The 21,058-nt window shown below is 38.6% G+C and overlaps 1 protein-coding gene across 1 annotated transcript in view; it reads right to left on the bottom strand.

Annotated features, from left to right (window-relative positions):
• Nucleotides 1–21,058, bottom strand: part of COL6A5 (collagen type VI alpha 5 chain) — a 125,061-nt gene that overhangs the window by 36,378 nt on the left and 67,625 nt on the right. The window contains exons 25-33 of the mRNA XM_015132208.3: nt 20,450–20,512; nt 17,641–17,691; nt 17,484–17,519; nt 16,068–16,130; nt 14,949–15,011; nt 12,605–12,640; nt 12,451–12,487; nt 9,272–9,283; nt 6,889–7,373 (exon numbers count right to left, since the gene is read on the bottom strand). Of these exons, the coding sequence (XP_014987694.3) occupies nt 6,889–7,373; nt 9,272–9,283; nt 12,451–12,487; nt 12,605–12,640; nt 14,949–15,011; nt 16,068–16,130; nt 17,484–17,519; nt 17,641–17,691; nt 20,450–20,512 (846 nt within the window). The remainder of the gene's footprint in view (nt 1–6,888; nt 7,374–9,271; nt 9,284–12,450; nt 12,488–12,604; nt 12,641–14,948; nt 15,012–16,067; nt 16,131–17,483; nt 17,520–17,640; nt 17,692–20,449; nt 20,513–21,058) is intronic.

The following is a 21,058-nucleotide window of genomic DNA, read 5'->3' as shown; positions in this document are numbered from 1 at the left end:
AATCTCTTATTTCCAAGCCTGCAATTCTGGACTAAATTTGTACACACTTCCAATTATGCACCAGCTAATTATACACCACATGCCAGCTTCTGAAGTTGGGCCCTGCATAAACTGTACATTCCCAAGCTTCCTTTGGGATCCACTAGTGATCCCAACTATTTCCAATCCACTCTATCTAGAAGAAGGCACATCTCTCAGTTGTCAAGGGGACCTTCTCAATCACAAATTCCACTTAAAAGTCTATTTCAAAAACCAATGGACAGAATTTTATTCAAAATTCCTGGTGGTACACTGTCTGATTTCTTATTTCCTGATTACTTTTTAAAATACTTTAATACTCACTGTAATGGGCAATATACAGCACTCACTCATTCATTCAGTCAATAACTCTTTATTGGGCATTTACTCTATGTGAGGCACCATGCAAAACAGATGCTTTTACAAGTGTATGTAACTACAAACCACTGCTCAAGGAAATAAGAGAGAAGACAAACAAATTCTGTTATAGGTGTAGTTTTATGTTCTGGGGATATGAAAATAAATGAAACAGATAAAACCTCTATCTTGGCCAGGCACGGTGACTCACGCCTGTAATCCCAGCACTTGGGAGTCCAAGGCGGGTGGATCATGAGGTCAGGAGTTCAAGACCTGCCTGACCAACAGAGTGAAACCCCGTCTCTACCAAACATACAAAAATTAGCTGGGCGTGGTGGCACATGCCTGTAATACCAGCTACTCAGGAGGCTGAGGCAGAAGAATAGCTTGAACCAGGAAGCCGAGGTTACAGTGAGACAAGACCGTGCCACTGCACTCCAGCCTGGGTGACAGAGCGAGACTTTGTCTCACCAAAAAAAAAAAAAAAAAAAAAAACCCACTATCTTACATTCTAGTGGGAGAGCTAGATCATCAACATAATAAAAAAGTAAATTATTTAGTATGTTGGGAAGTAATATTTTTTATGGAAAAAAAAAACCAAGCAGGATAATAGGGATGGGAAAATCTGGGATAACATTTAAGTAGAGCCCACCGATAACATGACATTTAAGCAAAAATTCAAAGGAGAAGGAAGATGGAGAAAAGAATTTCTGGCGTAGGAAATAGCCAGGTGAAAGCTCTGGGGAAGCAGGGGCATGCCTAGCTTGTGTGAGGATCAGCAGGGAAGACAGCGTGCCTGGGATGGGGTGAGAGAGAACAAGACAAGGAGAAGGTGAGATCAGAGAGTTACTAAGAGGGATTGAGTGGTAGATCATTCAGAGCCTTGCAAGCCATTGTAAAGACTTAGTTTTAACTCTGAGAGAAATGATAAATTGCAGAGTTTCAGGCAGAAGAATAACCTGGTGGCTTAGGGCTTCCATAAGATTACTCTAGCTGCTGTGTTCAGACAGACTGTAGCAGGGCCAGAACGAATACAAGGCCACTAAGGAAAAGGTGATTGCACAGTCTAGGCAGAAGATAATGGTGGTTTGGATCAAGGTGTCAAAGACAGAGACACTATGAAGTGGTCAAATTCTGGATATATATTTTTTACAAATAATACCAAGATTAGTACTTATACCAATACTTAATACTAGTACTTAAATGAATGCTATATTTACTAATAAGTACTAATATACTTTATTGCACATATGCACATTTTAGTGTATATATGTACATATATGCACTTTTGTATACATGGACACACATACATATATACACACATTAAAGTTAAGAATGTTGGATATAAGAAGAGATGAGGAATCTTAGATAACTGCAAGTAGAAGAATAGGATTTTTATTAGCTGTGATGGAGAGGGCTGTACGTTGTACCAGTTTTGGGAAAAAATTAGAAGCTTCATTTTAGATATGGTAAGTTTGAAATATCCATTAACATGCAAGTGGAAGTATTGAATAGACTGCTGTGTGTATGAATCTAGAGTTCAAGGATGCAGTCTGGATGAGAGATAGACATATCATTGAGGATATTTAAAACCCTGAGTCTGGATGAGAGTGTCAAGAGATTGCATAAGGATAGAGAAGAGGGCGAAGGCATGCGCTTTGGGCAATACCGACATTCTGAGGCCAAGGTGATGAAGCTGAATCGGAAAACTAGACTGAGAAGGGACAACTAATGAGGTAAGAGAAAAACCAGGAAGATGAGATATACTAAAAGTCAGCCCAAAAAAGAAAACGTTTCCCAAAGAAGGGCAGAATCAACAATGTTGTATACTGTAAATAAATTCAGTGAGTTGCAGACAGAATCAACAGAATCAACCACTGGGTATAGAAACATGAAGATCACAGTTGACCTTGACATGAGCAATATCAGGAGAGTAGCAGGAATCAAAATGTGACTGGGATTATCTCAAGAAAGAATGCTAGGAGAGGCACTGGAGGCAGCAAATATAGACAATTTCTTTTTTCCCCTAGGATATTGCTATATGGGAACCAAGAAATGAAGCAGTAACTGAAAATCTAGGTCATAAAGTTGTTTTATTTCTCTCTCCTGATTGGAATAATGTGGCAGAGAGGGAAAAAAATCAGTCTATGGTAGACAGAGGGTCTCTTCCAGCAATAAAACTAATAAATAATACTAATACTAAATAATATAATAAATGATAATATATAAAACTAATAAAAACAATAAAATAGGGGAATGTGAATAACTAATAACTCTGTCCATTTTATCCAACTTCACAAGAAGAAAGATCATGGGTAATTTTTAAAAAGATATACTCTATAGAGAAAAATCAGACTTATAGAGATTTAACCTGCTAATACTTTTAAAAATTTTTAGAAATTTCTAGAACATCAGTAGGGCTTTGCAAGTTTAAATTCCACTTGAGACTGGATCCAGGATAAAAAGGTAAGGCTAACTCTCTCACCACTCCTATTCAACATAGTATTGGAAGTTCTGGCCAGGGCAATCAGGCAAGAGAAAGAAATAAAGCGTATTCAAATAGGAAGAGAGGAAGTCAAGTTGTCTCTGTTTGCAGACAACGTCATTGTATATTTAGAAAACCCCATCATCTTAGCCCATAAACTTATTGAATTGATAAGCAACTTTGGGAAAATCTCAGGATACAAAATCGATGTGCAAAAATCACAAGCATCCCTTTACACCAACAATAGGCAAGCAGAGAGCCAAATCATGAGTGAACTCCCATTCACAATCACCACAAAGAGAATATAATACCTAGGAATACAGTTAACAAGGGATGTGAAGGACGTCTTCAAGGAGAACTACAAACCACTGCTCAAGGAATTAAGAGAGGACACAAATGGGAAATATTCCATCCTCATGGATAGCAAGAATAAACATTATGAAAATGGTCATACTGCCCAAAGTTATTTATAGATTCAATGCTATTCCCATTAAACTACCATTGACATTCTTCACAGAATTAGAAAAAAACTATTTTGAATTTCATATGGAATCAAAGAACACCCCATATAGCTAAGACAATCCTAAGGAAAAAGAACAAAGCTGGAGGCATCATGATACCTGACTTCAAACTATACTACAAGGATACAGTAACCAAAACAGCATGGTACTGGTACCAAAACAGACATATAGATCAATGGAGCAGAACAGAGACCTTAGAAGTGACACCACACATCTAGAACAATCTGATCTTCGACAAACCTGACAAAAACAAGCAATGGGGAAAGGATCTCCTATTCAGTAAATGATGCAGGAAAACTGGCTAGCTATATGCAGAAAACTGAAACTGGACCCCTTCATTATACCTTATACAAAAATTAACTCAAGATGAATTAAAGACTTAAACGTAAAACCCAAAACCATAAAAAACCCTAGAAGAAAACCCAGGCAATAACATTCAGGACACAGGCATAGGTAAAGACTTTATAACTAAAACACCAAAAGCAATTGCAATGAGAACCAAAATTGACAAATGGAATCTAATTAAACTAAAGAGCATCTGCACAGCAAAAGAAACTATCATTAGAGTGAACAGGCAACCTAGAGAATGGGAGAAAATTTTTGCAATCTACCCATCTGACAAAGGTCTAATATCCAGAATTTACAAGGAACTTAAATATATTTACAAGAAAAAAACAAAAACCCCCATCAAAAAATGAGGAAAGGATATGAAGAGACACTTCTCAAAAGAAGACATTTATGCGGCTAAGAAACATATGAAAAGAAGCTGAACATCCTTGATCATTAGACAAATGCAAATCAAAACCACAATGAGATACCATTTCATGCCAGTCAGAATGGCGATTATTAAAAAGTCAGGGAACAATAGATGCTGGCAAGGCTGTGGAGAAATAAGAATGCTTTTACACTCTTGGTAGGAATGTAAATTAATTCAACCATTGTGAAAGACAGCATGGCAATTCCTCAGGGATCTAGAATCAGAAATACATTTGAGCCAGCAACCCCATTACTGCGTGTATATCCAAAGGAATATAAATCATTTAACAAGAAAGAGTCATGCACACATATGTTATTGCAGCACTATTTACAATAGCAAAGACATGGAACCAACCCAAATGCCCTCAATGATAGACTGGATAAAGAAAATGTGGTACATATACACATGGAATACTATGCAGGCATAAAAAGGAATGAGATAATGTCCTTTGCAGGGACATGGATGAAGCTGGAAGCCATCATCCCCAGCAAACTAACACAGGAAGAGAAAACCAAACACCGCATGTTCTCACTCATAATTGGGAGTTGAACCTTGAGATCACATGGACCGTGAGAGGGGAACAACACATACCAGAGTTGTTGAGGGGTAGGGGTTGAGGCGAGGAAACCTAGAGGATGGGTCAATATGTGCAGCAAACTACCATGGCACATGTACACCTATGTAACAAATCTGCATGTTCTGCACATGTATCCTGTTTTTGTTTTTGTTTTTTTAGAAGAAATAAAGAAAAAAAAAGGTAAGGCAAACTATTTCAGAGCAGACTTGCCAAAAGAAATAATAATGCCAAAAACAAGAGATACAAGGGATATGAGGTGAATTTCACAGAAAAATAAAAATGGGCAATAAACATATGAAAAAATGCTTAACCTCACACAGGAATATAATCAAAACAACAAGATACTCTTATTTACCTACCCAATTGGCAAACATTTAAAAAGCTCAATAGGTAAAATCCAGTATGGGTATGTGGGGAAACAGACACTCTCAGACATCAAGGGTAGCAGCTCTATGCCTTCAGAGTTGAAGCAGTGAGGACTTGATGAAGAGGTTTGGAAGGAGGGAATTGAGAGAGGGGAACAGAGAGGAGGATGTCCTGAGTGAAGAAGAGTGCAAGGCAGGGAAGAATAAAGAATGACTAAAGGGAGCACTGCTCAAGGCGTGATATGCAGTCAGAATGACTGTGTGGGGTTATTATCTGGTAAGAGCAGAGTGATGAGAACCAGATAGCTTCCTGGGTCACCTTCTCTGTAGACATGATGCAAATTTAAAATGATTTGTTAGCTAGAGTGACTGGAGGCTCTTTCTCACTGGGGATTCTGAGGGCTTTGGCACAGTCCTATCTGAAGGATTAAATTTGATGTCTTATTCAGATTTCTTGTATTCTGGAATTTTATGCAACTCTCAAAGTGAAATGTCACTTATTTTCCCCAGAGAGAAAAATTAAGGAGGCAGAAAAATTTCAAAAAGAAAAACTGAAAACCACAGGACTTTGACTTCCTGCAATCCTTTTTGTCAGAATCTGTTGTAACTCTCTGTGGCTCCTATTTCCAAAAAATGCTTGGATGTGTTAGGAACAGATTGATTCTCTCCATGTTATAGAGAGATTCTTTCTCTTTATATGGTAGAAATTGTACATTTTTTATAAAAATAGATCTTTACAATCTCTTGAAGGACATGATGGCTTTACACAGCTCCAGAAGAATGTATTTTACGGATAATCTGAATATATTGAAAAGTTGTAGAACAGATGAAGAGGTTTTTAAGTTTCTTAGGAGGAAGGGAAGGGGAGCATTGATCCCTTGAGAATCTGTGGATCCAAAAGTGACAGGACCTCTTTTGGGAAAAATGTTCATATACATCAAATGTTTTGCACGACCATAGGGGTCCAAAGATCCCCTGAACTTCTTCCATCACTGGTTAAGGCCAGCTGTTCTGTGAGCTACAGCAAGCAGATAACAAATCTGAGAAACACCAGAGCAGTAGAGGGCTGGTAGAGCACCACGTTCATGGCCCTTTATATCACGTAGACTTAAGTTGGAATCTCAATTTAGTCACTTAGTAGTGGTATATAGTTAAGTCACTAGTAATCCTCTGGGCCTCAGTTGCCTTTTTATTTTATTTTATTTTATTTTTGACAGAGTCTCTCTCTGTTGCCAGGCTGGAGTATAGTGGCGCCATCTTGGCTCACCACAACCTCCAACTCCCTGGTTCAAGTGAGTCTCCTGCCTCAGTCTCCTGAGTAGCTGGGATTACAGGCACGCACCACCATGCCCAGTTAATTTTTGTATTTTTAGTAGAGATGAAGTTTCACCATGTTGGCCAGGATGGTCTCGATCTCCTGACCTCATGATTTGCCCACCTTGGCCTCCCAAAGTTCTGGGATTACAGGCATGAGCCACCGCTCCCGGCCCTGGTTTCCTTATTTTTAACATGGAGATGACAGCTGCATTGACCTCTGAGGGCTGTGAGAATGTGTGAATACGTACGGAAAGCTCTAGGGACAGTGCCTGGCGTACAGCAGGAACTGAGCAAATGTGGTTGCTGTTATCATTGACTGTTGTTATTATTCAGGATTGAATTTCACAGACACTGAAAACAATTTAGCTGTGAAAACTGTAAGGGAGTTTTCAAGAGGCCACATATATTCCTTGACTCTCTACCACTCCCATCCTGCCCTAGCACAATACCACTATCTTAAAAATAAAGAAGCTGCCAAGAGAAATTCTTACCCCAAAAGCTTCAAGGAAAACTCTCTCATCAAAAGCAAAGACTGTTGGACTGATATCCAGGGCACTGAACTCCATGGTGGCCGTGATGATGGACGACCTACCGGCCATTTGACCATTGCTAAAAAACACAGCAACTCTCCTCATGTTGGCTTCTGCATATGTCCGTTTGAACACGTTGCGGGCCACAAACCTCATTGCATTACCAACATCTCGGGGCTCTGTGGTGTCTTGATATTTTATTTGGGAAAGCTGCTGGAGGAGTTGCTTCTTCCTATTGTAGTCAGACCAACGGATGAGATAGCTGGTGTCTGAGTTGTAGGAAACCACGGCAACTCTTGCTCCCACAAGACAATTATTTTCCCTGATGTTAAGGTCATTGACAATGGAAGTGATGATGTCCCGTGTTTTATTAAAGCTCTCTTCTGTGACATCATAGGAATTGTCCAGAGCAAATACTAACTCTGTTGGATATACCGGACATTTTTCTAGAAAAAAGAAAAGCAGAAGTATTAAGTTATTTCACTGGATCAAAATCCTTTCCCTTACCCTTTACTCCAATGAAGTGGGTTCATACAGAGGCAAAGCAAGTGCTTCATCCAGCTCTAGAACAAGAGGTACCCACAGACAAAGAAAGGAAAGAAATCTGGTCTGCAAACTTGAAGCTGTCACATAAATGCAGAGCATGAATATTTGGCTATATAATGCTCAGACTTCACAGCCCGCTATCATATCAGTCAGCTGTGTAAAATGAAATTGCTGGGAGTTCTTGGGCTGATGGAACTGTTCTGTGTCCTGACCACGGTAGTGGTTACATGAATCTATGCATGTGGTAAAACTGAACACATACACAGAGAAATGAATTTTACTGTGTGTAAAATTTTAAAATGAATAAAATGAAATTATAGCTGATTGGGGATGCTGAAAATCTGTTCTCCCCCAAAATCTTCCAAAATAATCTATTAATTATAAAGATAGTTGTAAGATTTCCATCCACTTTTGCAACAAATATTTGAGTACCTACCACATGAAATGCAGTATAACATTCACTGTGAAATACATGCAAAGGTGAACCAAGTGCAGCATTACCCTGGAGGAACTTGTATTGGCAAGTATCATTATACTATAAGGTATAGAGTAAAGATTATTCTTAATGAGGATTCAGAGGATAAAGAGGCTGTTTCCAAAAAGGGGCTATCTCAGGGGCTTCAGGAAAGCTGGCTTTCAATGAAGACCAGGGTGGCAAGAGGAAGGAAGCAACATGAACCAATGAAGGTTCTCCACAACCAGAGGAGAATTTTGCAATAAGCTCTTACAAAAATGGGGCTATCTGCCATTCCCAGCTCGATACTCATGTCTTATGATGACTGAACTTTAGAATTTCACAGAAAATCTATCCTATGTATCCTATGTATCAAACCTCGCTTTTCAATGTCCTTGTTAAAGTCTGAACACAGGAAAAGAAAAATGATTTTTCTTTTAATAAGCACTTCCATCTGCTCAGGCTGTTCTACTATCCCCAATCTGGGTAACTCCCAAAGCATATTACACTCAAAATATCCCATATCCCAACCACTGTTCTTGGTAATAAAAATAGGGAAGTATTGATTTAGAGAAATGTTTTGAATCAAAGAATTTTACGGTGAAGAAATTTCAGTAATTTTAAAATATGAAAGCTGATAATGAACAATAGAATAAGAAAAATGAAAGATATATTTAATTCAAATCCATAAAGTTGTATTGAGCACTTACTGTGTGCAAGGTATATTTTTGCAGAATTAAGGTGAATAGTTCCAAACCTGCACCACACTTAAAGACCCTGAGGGTCTACATCAGCAGGCCTCTAGGAGACCAGGAGGTTTTGAAATTGACATAGCCACTGGCTCCAGTGGCCTTGCCATCCAGGGGCTCTAAGGCGCGGTGCAGCCCCGAATCTGTGGAAGATCATCCACAGCCGTGGGCAGGAAAGGTTTACAAGTAGTGGGCACTCAGTGAGATGACAGGTATGAGCGTGGGCCAGAGGGAGGAAAGGACACATCTTACACCCAAAAAGCCAGTGTCAAGGGCATCAGCGGCAGACAGAGCAGCAGAATGTGGATTAGTCAGAGAGCCACGTTTACTGAATACCCCAGCAGCACACGGCCGGCTCTGGGGAGAAAGTGAGTTGTAAACTGTGGTAGGTCCCAGGCTTGGGGCTGGGATTCAGTCACCATTTCATAATCAGGTCAGTCATGACACTGACAACTATAGTCATAATCAAAAGAAAGAACTGTCTGCATAGAAGGAAGAAGTCCTGTTTCCCACGGGGGTGAGGGCTTCTTTCAGACTGGTCTTGTTGGAATGCAGTAATGATCTCAGCAGGGAAGAGTATGGTAAGAATACTCACCTTTCCAGCAAGCTGTGAAAAGGAGAGAGGGAAAAGTTTGTTATGTTTTTGGAACAAGACTACAAATAGTTCAAAATACATCATTTTAACAAAGCTGAAAATGTGATTTGAGTCTAACTGCAAATGAGGCTAATTCTTGACAGGAAGCCAAGGTTAAAGTATTGAGGAATTTTATTAATTTGTGAGCCTTCCTAACCTTTTCCATTTTTAAACCACAGCCAGCAGACTTTAGCAGAATTTTGGTTGAAACTGAAACACTGATCACTCGTCTTAGAAGCAAAAATAGATGAGCCTCTGATTAAACGGCAAGATAGCTGAAATTCAATTTGTTTTGTCTCTCATCTTATAGCCTTCTGAGAGTCATTCAGCAACGCAAGGCTAAAATATGGGTTCTTATTTTCTTCCCTGATGAATATCTTGGGAGCCTTTATTTTCCCGTACAACCATGGGGGGATTTCCAAGTGAATTTTGTCTTTGATAAAAAGCACAGCTCCTCTGTTTGAGTGATCTCCACATCCAGAGGGAGAAAGAGAAAACCCCAAGGGTTTCTCCTGAGCAAAACACCATCTGGTTTCTCTGATTTACTCTGTAAAACTGAGAGGAATCAGGGCAAGTATTGATACATCTTTAAGAAACCACAGGTCTAACAATTTCCATGTTCATTTCACTCTATTCCTAGGAAGCAAATGAGTCACTCTAATATAATAAAAGATATTATTAACACTGGCAACACACCAGCCTTCTGTCTTGCTGTCATGCAGTAGTGGTCCCCTGCCATCCACCCTGTGAACACCTCTTGTTTGTCTTAACCCCACGGCCACTGGGACGCTAACTGCCATCAGACAGCACACATAACCCACAGCCTCCTTTGCATCTGGAGGCTCAACACAGACCCCTTTTTCCTGTACTTCCACTTGTTCACTTCAAACACAGCTCCAAGGCTACAAGCACAGGCTCTAGAAGCAGAAACACCTGCTGGGTTTGAGTCTGGTAGAGCTGGGTGACTTAGGGGAAAATTACTTAAATTCTTTTGAGCAATTTCCTTTAAGTTGATTTTTCCTAAAATTCTTTATTTATGTATCTCCCTCCAAAATGCTAATCACTTGGGCTCTTCTGTTTTATTCTCAACCACCCCCTTTCTCTCTTAATTTTCCCCAGCCTCCTAGACACCTTCTTTTATTCTCCAAAGAAGGTCTCAGCCTGGCCCTCACCCCTGTGTGTCACAGAGCTGCTACTGGACTGAGGAGCAAATGATGTTAGATGAGAAACCTTGGAAATGTCAGCTATTAAGTGAGGCCATTTAGATCAGCTCTAACGGCCTGTTGCCTGCATCTTTATCTCCAGTCTGCATCCTGGAGTTCTGTGTTATCCAATCAGTGCCCTGTGTGGTTATAGAACTTGCCTACTCTTCTCTGACCTCCTGTTTTATGGGCTAACTCCTTTTATTCTATGTTGGAAAACTTCTCTCTTCAAATTCCAAACCCTCCAAGGCTGGTCCTCACCTCCCCGGCCCCTTCCACCTAACTTTGGTCTTCTTTGGGAAGATATCATTTGATTTTACTGAGAAGACTGGCAACTTCTTGAGGAAGGTTGATCCCACATTCGTTTCTCCTACAATGGTTCTTCCCTTTTTCTCTCCCTGTAGTCCCAGTCCCTAGTTCTCATCTCCTGTGTACTGAACAGCCTTTCCCGCTATCTCCTCCCTTTGAATCTCCTCTCCATTGCCTCCTTCCTCTTGCCTCCTTTCAAGCTGCCCACATTTGGCAGGACTCTCACATCTCTGGAATGCCATTTTTCTGTACCTTGGCCCCACTCTTTTTGCCAAGAAACAGAAACCTCTTGAGATTCTGTTTCTGACTCTCTAGTTTTACATTTTGAGAAACCTCATCCATCCATGTGTTTTTAAGGACCACTAGCAGTGAATGATTTCAACATCTGAGTCTCCTTCCCTCACCTTTACAAAAGCCCCATTTCACTGGGGTCAATCATTTCATGTAGGGCCTACACAACATTCCTCTACCTCCAAAATATGTAAACTCACCATCTTCTCCAACCAATTGATTTCCCTTCACAATTCCTCCTCTGCTTACTCATCCTTGGTGACACTCAGCCTCTCCTCTGCTAGCCTGACAGTTATTCTAAACCTGCTTTTTTGCTGTTCTTTCCTTGCCATATACTTGCAATGACAACATTTTTATCTAGTCTCCTTCAGTAAAGTCTCTGATTTTCCCCTTTTACATTCTTCTGATTATGATTATTTAAAAACCACAATGGAAACATAATGAAGAAAGACAGATCTCCTAAAATTCTATCTCCTTGAACACAGTAAATCATTGCTTTTCTACTATTGCTTCTAGTACTTGTTTCTATGTATGTATTTACCTACATGCAAAAATAATGAGGATTCAATTTCATTTTATAATATTTAATGCCTGTATTTTTCAAAGTTTGATTGTCTTCATAAAAACTATATTTGGTTAATATTTTCTCAGAAGATGATATATTGTAACCTAATTTTTCTATAAGTGTAAACAGTCTAAATGTATAATCACTTTGCTTTAGTAAATAATATTCCACCAATCATATTTACCTTTTTTTTTTCTTGCTTTTGCTGTATTTCCTTGGGACAAATTTTCAGAAATGATATCACTAGGCTTTTCTACCTTATTTTTCCTTCTTTATAACCAAAGACAACCTCTTTATGTCAACTCCTGCTTTATTCCTTTTCTGAAACCATTTTCTGCCACTCTCATCACTTTCCCATAGCTGGATTCAGTTACCCCTATGCAAACATCCTTTATTAACTGAGTAACTGACCGACTAGTCCCAAACCCCCATGATCATCCCTGTAACGCCATGCCCTCCCAGTCCTTTTGCTCATAACTGTTACACGAATGTGAGTTAATTCACACACCTTTTGGGTTTTTCTCTAATTTGCCCATATGCATGTTTTATTTTGATGTCTGCATTGCCCCCATGAGCGAAGGCACTTTTACTTATACCCCCTTTCCTCTCTCCTTTAATGTGTGATGTTCTACAGTAAGCACTCCAGGCAAACTTGTTACAGAGGCTTCCCACCAGTGAACTCAGTCTGCTGATCTCACATACTCACACTGCATACAATCCTAAGTGCCTCACCAACCACTGATGGATGCTCTCATTCCATAACAGATACTCACGACTACGTTCCCGTAAAAACCGGATCAGATCACATTGCTGTAAATGTTGAAAAAAGAGAGAGAAAAGAAACATGAGTACAGTGACCTTTGAGTAGCTGTGTTTATTTCCCAGTGAACTTGTTGAGTTTTCTTTCGTGAATAAGGAGATACATACAGAATATACAGGCTGCCCTGCCATGCCTTTAATGCCCTAGGAAAAACAAAAACAGAGCAAGTTAGTGGTATGCCAACTGAAGTCTTTAGTAATAAAACAAGAGAAAACAAAAATCTTTCTTAAAAGCACAGCTGGTAGAGAGTAGTTAAAATATTCCTGAACCCAGTGGATTAATTGCCATGTATTTTCTCTACTCACATCGAGGGTGTAAATTTTTTGTTTCAGTGTTAGATCAGGTAAGCTAATGTCTACCAAAGTTAATGAAATTATTTTTCTTCAGTGATAAGAAGAAATAAAGGTATTTCTTAAAGATATCTGTACTAAAGATGTAATACTTAGAGGAAGGCATTTCTCATAAGAATACTTAAAATTATAAACAGCATACTTTCCAAAGGGCAGTGCCAAGGAGAGTAATTTATTGGAATTCAGAGGAACAGTTATATTACACATCAAGAGTGTAAAACACAGGAAATAAGAAACAGCCTCTACATATGAGAAAGACCCAAAGACAATTACACAGCAGAATACACAGCAAAATAAACATTACATAAAAGAAGAGTTACAGAAGTGTAACTAAATCATTACAATAAGCTCATAAATGCCAAGAGATTATGGACCAAAGCAAAACAAATAATTTGGTGAGATGAATCAAGGAAGACTTCCTGAAAGCAGTCAGTCAGTCTTGGCAGCTTGAGCTTTTCTCTTTGCTCCTTCTTACTTCCATTAATTAGGATCAGGCTTCTCCTTGGCTGTGATTCTTAATATACTTGCATATATAGGTTCCCTTGGGCAACTAATGAATGCCTGCATGCTCACTTAAAAAAAAAAAAACGTGATTCATGCTTACACTTGTACAATTTCATCGAGTCCCTCAGAGGTTCAACCAGGGATGTCGGCGTAAGAACCTCTGTCCTAAATGACAACTGGGTCACTTCTCCATTGGCCCATCCATCCAATAAACAGTTAAAGGTCTGCTGAATGTCTACGTGGCCTATTGTGGATTGCTGGAGTTAACCAGAACTGTTGTGGCATCCCTAATTGTACCCATTGGGACATACTAACTTTCTAACTCAAATCAGGAAATTATTCATCCACAAAAACACGTAGTGTCATTCTTACTTTTATAAGTTGCGGCAGACAACAGAAAATAATGCATGACCATTTAAACAGAGAGATAAACAGTTTCTGGCTAATACACAGAGTAGGCAGTCCACATTTTCCAGAGAATCAGAACCATGGAGAGGATGTCCTGAAAGAGCGAGCCCTTGAATAACTTTGAGCAAGTTCTTAAGCAGAGGCTGAGGATCAAGAGCCTGAGACAAGCCAAATTCCAGTCCAGACTAGCTGGGCCAAGCACAAGACCAGGAAGATGTGGGTGTCCCCAGATGAGAGCCCCAGAATCTGAGGAGATAAATCCAGAACAGACCAGATCGGCCCAGAGACTACATTCTCACTCATGTGACTAGGAATATTCACGCATTGCCTAATGTCAAAAAAGTAAATATTGTATCAGAGTATCCTTAAAGTTAGCTGATTGTCATTCTAACATGGATTCAGTTGTCCACAAAACCATTCATATTTTTTGTTTTTATAATAAAGTCCCAAGTTCAAGAACCTCTTCAAGTAATCAGAAAAAACTCACAATGCACAAAACAAGATAAGCAGCTTATCTATTCCTTACACAATGCTGCCTGGGCCTCCGCCACAAAACACAGGTGCTCGCAATATTTAATTCTCACCTGACTGTGCTTGTTAGGAGAGACAGACGTGTAATTAAACCATTACAACAACCTGGGAGGCACTAAAATAGAGAGATGGCTATTTCGTCAGTGGGAGAGATGCCTGACTCTGCCTGGGAACGCTTCCAGAGGTGCCATTTTTCTTTAATGGAATCATAGGGGGAAGTTGCGCCTATATTTCCAAATCTCTCTAAAGTCTAAATTTTGAGGATAGGAAGGCAACAATCGTGGTTTTGGTAAACTCCATCAACCTGGAGTTAATACTGGAGTTAACCAATATTAACTATTTACATTGTACTTTATATATTTTATTTACTATTAATTATTTTGCAATGTAATATTACTATTTGTAAACCTTACAGTTTACAAAGAGTATTCACATTTGATTATCTGATCCTCACAGCTACCTTTTGAAGTAGTTAGGATGGAATATGTCATCCCCTCATTTTACAAATAAACTGAAGGACCCAGTGACTGGGTCATACAGCTAGTAAAAAGCAGAATCTGGACTTAAATCCAGTGCATTTGACTTTAAATGTTATGCCCTTTCCATGGAACATACTGGAAACTACTATATCCTACTTAGTTCTTATGGGTACACTTACTCTCTGTCCAGGAGGGCCTGGGAGTCCTTGAGATCCCTCTTCACCTCTCAAGCCTACAGTGAGCTGCAGATAGGAATATATCAATACATTAGTTTCAACATTGTCTATCTACGGGGACTACTTCAGTTTCTATAAGACTTTCTAATTAAAAAAAAATATTTTAAAAAGACAGCAGCTATTAATTGAAGTCAGGTAAATTGCTTGTGATATAAACAATGTATTTTTAATGACTAGTAAACATCCATTTCCCTCCTAGCCTCTTTAATAGTGATATACTTTGTTCCGGCACTGGCTGTGCATTTCAATCTTAATTAGCCATAAATTGGGATTGGTGCTAATAGGAAAAGCAATATATGAGGGCACACAGAGATCTAATAAGAAAACTCACATCTGTAAAAGATCAAATAAGAAAAATGATTCCCTACACACATAAGAGGACATGAGTGGGTTATGTCATTCTCATACCTCAAAGTGATGGATATGAATACTAATGAAATTTATCCAGCCAGATGGAAAGTATCCATTGAGTTGCATCTTTATTCACACTGATGGTGACCACTGATATGGCACTCAAACTTTCAAATGAAAGACTGCTTGTCTCAGCATTTTGCTTCTAAGTAAGTAAGCATAATATTCTACTCTTCACTTTGCTAATTAGAAGATCTCAATAGCCTTCCTCAAAACAGCCCATATGACCTTGTGATGTATAGTGGAATCGTCAGAAACCCTCAGGGACACAGTGGGAAGGACATCTTCCCACCGTCACCTTCATTTCCACTCACAGCATTAATATGCCAGGATTTAATATGCACCTTAGAAAAGACTGGAAGGCATTGACATTTCTTGGAACAGCAAGTTATCAGTTTGTAAATCTTTAAAATAGTTCTGATTTATTGAACCATAAACTTTTAGAGCTGAATGTGACCTTACATATCACTAAGTTCAATTCTTATGTTACAGAAATAGAGACCCTGAAAAGATGTGTTGAAGGTCACAGCTAGCAAGTGGCATTTCAGATGCCCTCGAGTTGAATCAATAATCCCACATTTATTATTACAACATAAAAGCCAAAGTCTGCCAAAGGAATATTTATCATTTCTGGAATTATAGGCTACTTACTGCTAGTCCCCTAAATCCTTTGGGTCCAGGTCCCCCAGGAATTCCAGGATCACCAATATCACCCTGAAGATTCAGATATAAAAAGTTAAGATGTTGAAGTATTTGCTATGAAAGAATTTTAAAAACTCTCTGAACTCAAAATTAATTGATATTATGACAATTATATATTGATGAAGGCCAATGCAATATTTAATGTCATCTTTTCCTGTCATTTGGAACTAAGTCATTGGTACACTTATTCTTCAAACTATTTTTAATTTTCTAATAATATAAATATTTACATCTACATATCAATTCAGTGGTCATCCAGTTACTAAAAATATCCAAAGAAAATGCTTGAAAACCCAGAAAAACATTTGGAGTATTGGCTATGTGAAATAATAAATAATGAATTACTTTATAAATTCATAAAACATTTATGAAAAAGTTGAAGGTGAAAATAATATATTCTGATTTTTAAAAATTTTGACAGTTATTTATCAATATGCTTATTTCACATTTATCAGTAAGTTGAATTATGCTAATTTTCTCCCTTTATCAGTAAATTGGAAAATTGATCCTCTACAATGAGGGCTTTCTTCCTAATGGTTATTTATATTGTCCCTTTTGTACTTAAGAATCTCTTTTGGTAATCAATTCACTAAAAACAGTTTTAAGAGGATTCAACAGTTGACAGTTTTCCTATACTTTATTTGATTAATTAGATATTCTATTTTTAACTCATATTTTATATTTTAATATAAGCATCACTTATATAGAAGACATTGTTCTGGACATTTTTTTTTTTTCAAAAGGGAGATCTTTTTACAGAATTCCAGTGTATAAAACAGACCTAACTTGAGCTATTCGGGTTGAGATGAAAGGTATGTCTGTTTCTACAGCATGAAGATGGATTTCAATCTGGCAGGCAATGAGGAATTCTTGAAGATGTTTGAGTAGGAAAGTTGCATAATTTGGCTATGCTTTGGAAAAAATCAAGGGACAGTAGTGTTTGGAATTAACTGAATCAGGGAGAAGATGGAAGTAGGAACCCAATTAGAAGGATATTGTAATCTTTCTCGTGAGAGAAAATAAAGAGCACAATAATGAAGAACAAATAGCAACAACCAAAGCCAAGAATATTGAATGAAATCACCAAGGCAGAAAATCAAGAAGAGAAGAGAGTACTGAACTTGAAAGGATACCCGGAGGTAGGCTTTCAAGGCAGAGGCATCAGGCAATGATGGACAGAACAATCTTTTCCAATGTAAAGATTCATAGGGGTTAAATATGGTTCTTTCCTCAGGAAGCCCAAGGAAAACAACTGTCCTGGGTTTCTCCTTATTGCTCCCATTTCATTCAGACCTACAGGTTTATCTCAGTTCTCAAGTAGAAGGTTAAGATCACGGTAATTTCAAAACGTCATGCATACAATACCTTCTGCCCCACATCTCCAGGGAATCCTCTTGGGCCCTATAATTTTCAGCACAGAACAAAAATACATCAACATATCACTTCTGCAGTATGATCATTTCTTCTTGTATTATTTAGTTTGATTCATCAATTAATAAAAATAATTGCTTTCCATATTTACCTTTATTCCTTTTCGTCCCATCTGACCATAGCCTGGGATGCCAGAATCTCCCTGTGTAAACACACCAATTTATTTCAATTTCTCAAAAGTGGAAATTAATTTTAATCTATACTGGGGAGATTACAGTGTCAAAAGAGAAGCACTGGGGACTTCCATGCAGAAGGGGCCTAACTGGTGAACATTGAACCTTGTGTTGGTGTTTTCCTCACTCCCTGATATGTTCCCTGTACTTCTTTGACCAGTTCCATTCTGTAAACATTGCAGGAAGCAAAGGAGTGGTCATTCGGGACTTGTGGAGTCAGTGGCAGTTTCTTGCCTAGAAAATTAGGAGCTGATCCAAACAGTATAGCTGAGGAACTCTCTGAAGAAGGATTATAAATAGTCAATAGACATACAGAAAAAATGTTCGTCCTCACTGGTAACAAAACAATGCAAATTTGACCCTGCAATGAGATCGTATTTTTGTCAATGGTAAAGATGGAAAAAAGTGACAATACCTGTTGTTGTGGATGCCCTAAAACAAACACTCTTCTAAAATAACACGTGGATCCACATACTGTTTGAATTTTCCTAAGGGCACTTTATAATGGAGTGCAAAGCCTTTATGAAACATGTACATATTCTTTGATCCAGCTATGCTACTTTAGAAATCTCTACGTAGAAATTCATTATGGCTTTGTCCAAAATTTTAGTTAGGTACATGAATGTTCATTGCTGTGTTGTTTATCACAGTGAAAAACTGAAAGCAAGCTAAATAACCATTAACAAGATATTGGTCAAATAAATGAATGTACATGCATTTAGTAGAATATTTTGAAGCTACTAAAAGTGATGTTGAGGGAAAAATGTAATGACATGAAAATATGCTCACAATACGTTGTTTAGAGTGATTTTTAAAAATTTCCAGGATAATGATAAATAGCTCAAAATGATGGATTATAAGTAATTTTTCTTTCTTTCCTATCTTTTATTCTGGGTAAATTTTCTTTCCTTCTCTCTCTTCCCTTCCCCTCGTTCCTTCCTCTCTTCCTTCCTTCCTTCTTTCTTCCTTTACTTTTAGATTCATGTTTTCAAATTAGATCACATAAAAAGACAATTTTTAAGACTTGCTGGACCATTCTACAAGCATTTAATTTTATGGATAGAAAATGCAATGAAGGAAGATTGAAAGCCTTTATGGAGGCAAAGGATTGTGGGTGTAGCCATAAGTCAAAAACTTGCTGTGCCCTAATCACTTGTTCTCTGGCTCCTTATATTTATTTGCCATATTTTTTCTTCTTTTTTTTTTTGCAATTTTCAAATATGCGATATATTGTTATTAACTGTGGTCACCATGATATACACTAGATCTCTTGAACTTATTCCTTCTTTCTAATTGAAATTTTATATACTTTGACCAACATCTCCCCAGTTACCACCTCTGGTAACTACCATTTTAATTCTCTGTTTCTATGATTTTGACTTCTTTTACGTTTCACCTATAAGTGAGATCTTGTCGTATTTAACGTTCCATGCCTGGTTTATTTCATTTCACATAATGTCCTCTGGATTCACCCATGTTGTCACAAATGACCAGATTTTCTTCTTTTTTTTTTTTTTTTTTTTTAATTTATTTATTATTATTATACTTTAAGTTGTAGGGTACATGTGCATAACGTGCAGGTTTGTTACATATGTATACTTGTGCCATGTTGCTGTGCTGCACCCATCAACTCGTCATTTACATCAGGTATAACTCCCAATGCAATCCCTCCCCCCTCCCCCCTCCCCATGATAGGCCCCGGTGTGTGATGTTCCCCTTCCTGAGTCCGAGTGATCTCATTGTTCAGTTCCCACCTATGAGTGAGAACATGCGGTGTTTGGTTTTCTGTTCTTGTGATAGTTTGCTAAGAATGATGGATTCCAGCTGCATCCATATGACCCAGCCATCCCATTACTGGGTATATACCCAAAGGATTATAAATTATGCTGCTATAAAGACACATGCACACGTATGTTTATTGCAGCACTATTCACAATAGCAAAGACTTGGAATCAACCCAAATGTCCATCAGTGACAGATTGGATTAAGAAAATGTGGCACATATACACCATGGAATACTATGCAGCCATAAACAAGGATGAGTTTGAGTCCTTTGCAGATTTTCTTCTTTTTAAAGGCTGAATAATATTCCATTATGCATACATACCACATTTTCTTTATCCATTCATTCATTGATGGATACTTAGGTTGAGTCCATATTTTCTTGGCTATTGTGAATAATGTTTGTGCTTGGTAAATTTTCTATGATATCTATGTATAGCATTTGTAATAAACATTAATTTTTTAAAAATGAAATAACTGTTCCTATACTGGCTGCTCCATGAGCTGAGATCTTGTTACAGCCAAAGCCATTAGGACAGAGTGCAGGCCTAAAAATGCAATGCCCCATTTCGTAGCCCTGTTCCTCTATCTCTCATTGTCACCCTAGACTTTTGCAAGAAGGGAGCAGAAATGGGCGGTGTTGTTTTTCAAAGGATATGCATCTATGTGGCCACGCTGGTTGTTAAGGTATTGAAATGCCCTGTTCTAACTCATCCATTATCCTCTCTGCCTACCCCCCTTCTCCTGCTTGCTGTTCTCCTTCACATTGACAGACTGTCTATGGAATGAGAGCTTTAGCAGGTGGGAGGAATGTTCACACACCTTCCTAGATGCTGAGATACCTTCCATGCCCTCCACACTTGAGCTGATGGTGTCAACCCCTTCTCTTTACCTTGGAACTGAATACTCAGATCTGGGGAGGGGAGGGACTTCAAAACTTCATACCTGTCTTCCTCGCTGCCCAGTTTGCCCCACTGGCCCTGGATCTCCAAGAAGTCCAGGCTCTCCCTAGTAAGTGGGACAAGAAGAGCTTCAGATCAGTAAAATCAAACCTGGTTCCTACCATCAAACCTGGTTCTGTCCACTCGATGAGAAGACTCAAAGTTCTCAGTGAGGGGTCAGTGCTCACTAAGGGGATGAGAGTAGGGCACAAATTATAGTTTTTCCATAGCTAGCAGAAGATGCCTAGCACAGCCCAGAGCTGGACTGATGTGCTGCTTTTCCAATGTTATAAAAGGACTGAAGGAAAAGGCAAAGAGTAGAAAATTGACTCCAGGGAAAGTTGACTCATTTGCTGACGCACTTGCCTATCCAACAATTACTTATTGAACTGCAAAATAAACACATTAGGGGTGGTCCTGCCCTCACCTGGCTGGAAAGAGAAATAATTAGACAGGCAATTATCATATTGTGAGATAAGGTTCAAGGTGCTATGGGAGCAAACAGAAGAGTAGTCTAAGTCAGATTTGGTGGGCCTGAGGAGGCTGCCGAAAGGCAAGGAGCAGAGAAGCTGAGGACTGAAGGATGAGTTGTATGTCAGGGGACTGGGCAAGG

The sequence above is a fragment of the Macaca mulatta genome, chromosome 2 (genome assembly GCF_049350105.2).
Source record: "Macaca mulatta isolate MMU2019108-1 chromosome 2, T2T-MMU8v2.0, whole genome shotgun sequence".
NCBI lineage: Eukaryota > Metazoa > Chordata > Mammalia > Primates > Cercopithecidae > Macaca > Macaca mulatta.
Note: the sequence above shows the minus strand (reverse complement) of the source record. Positions and strands in the feature narration are given on the sequence as shown.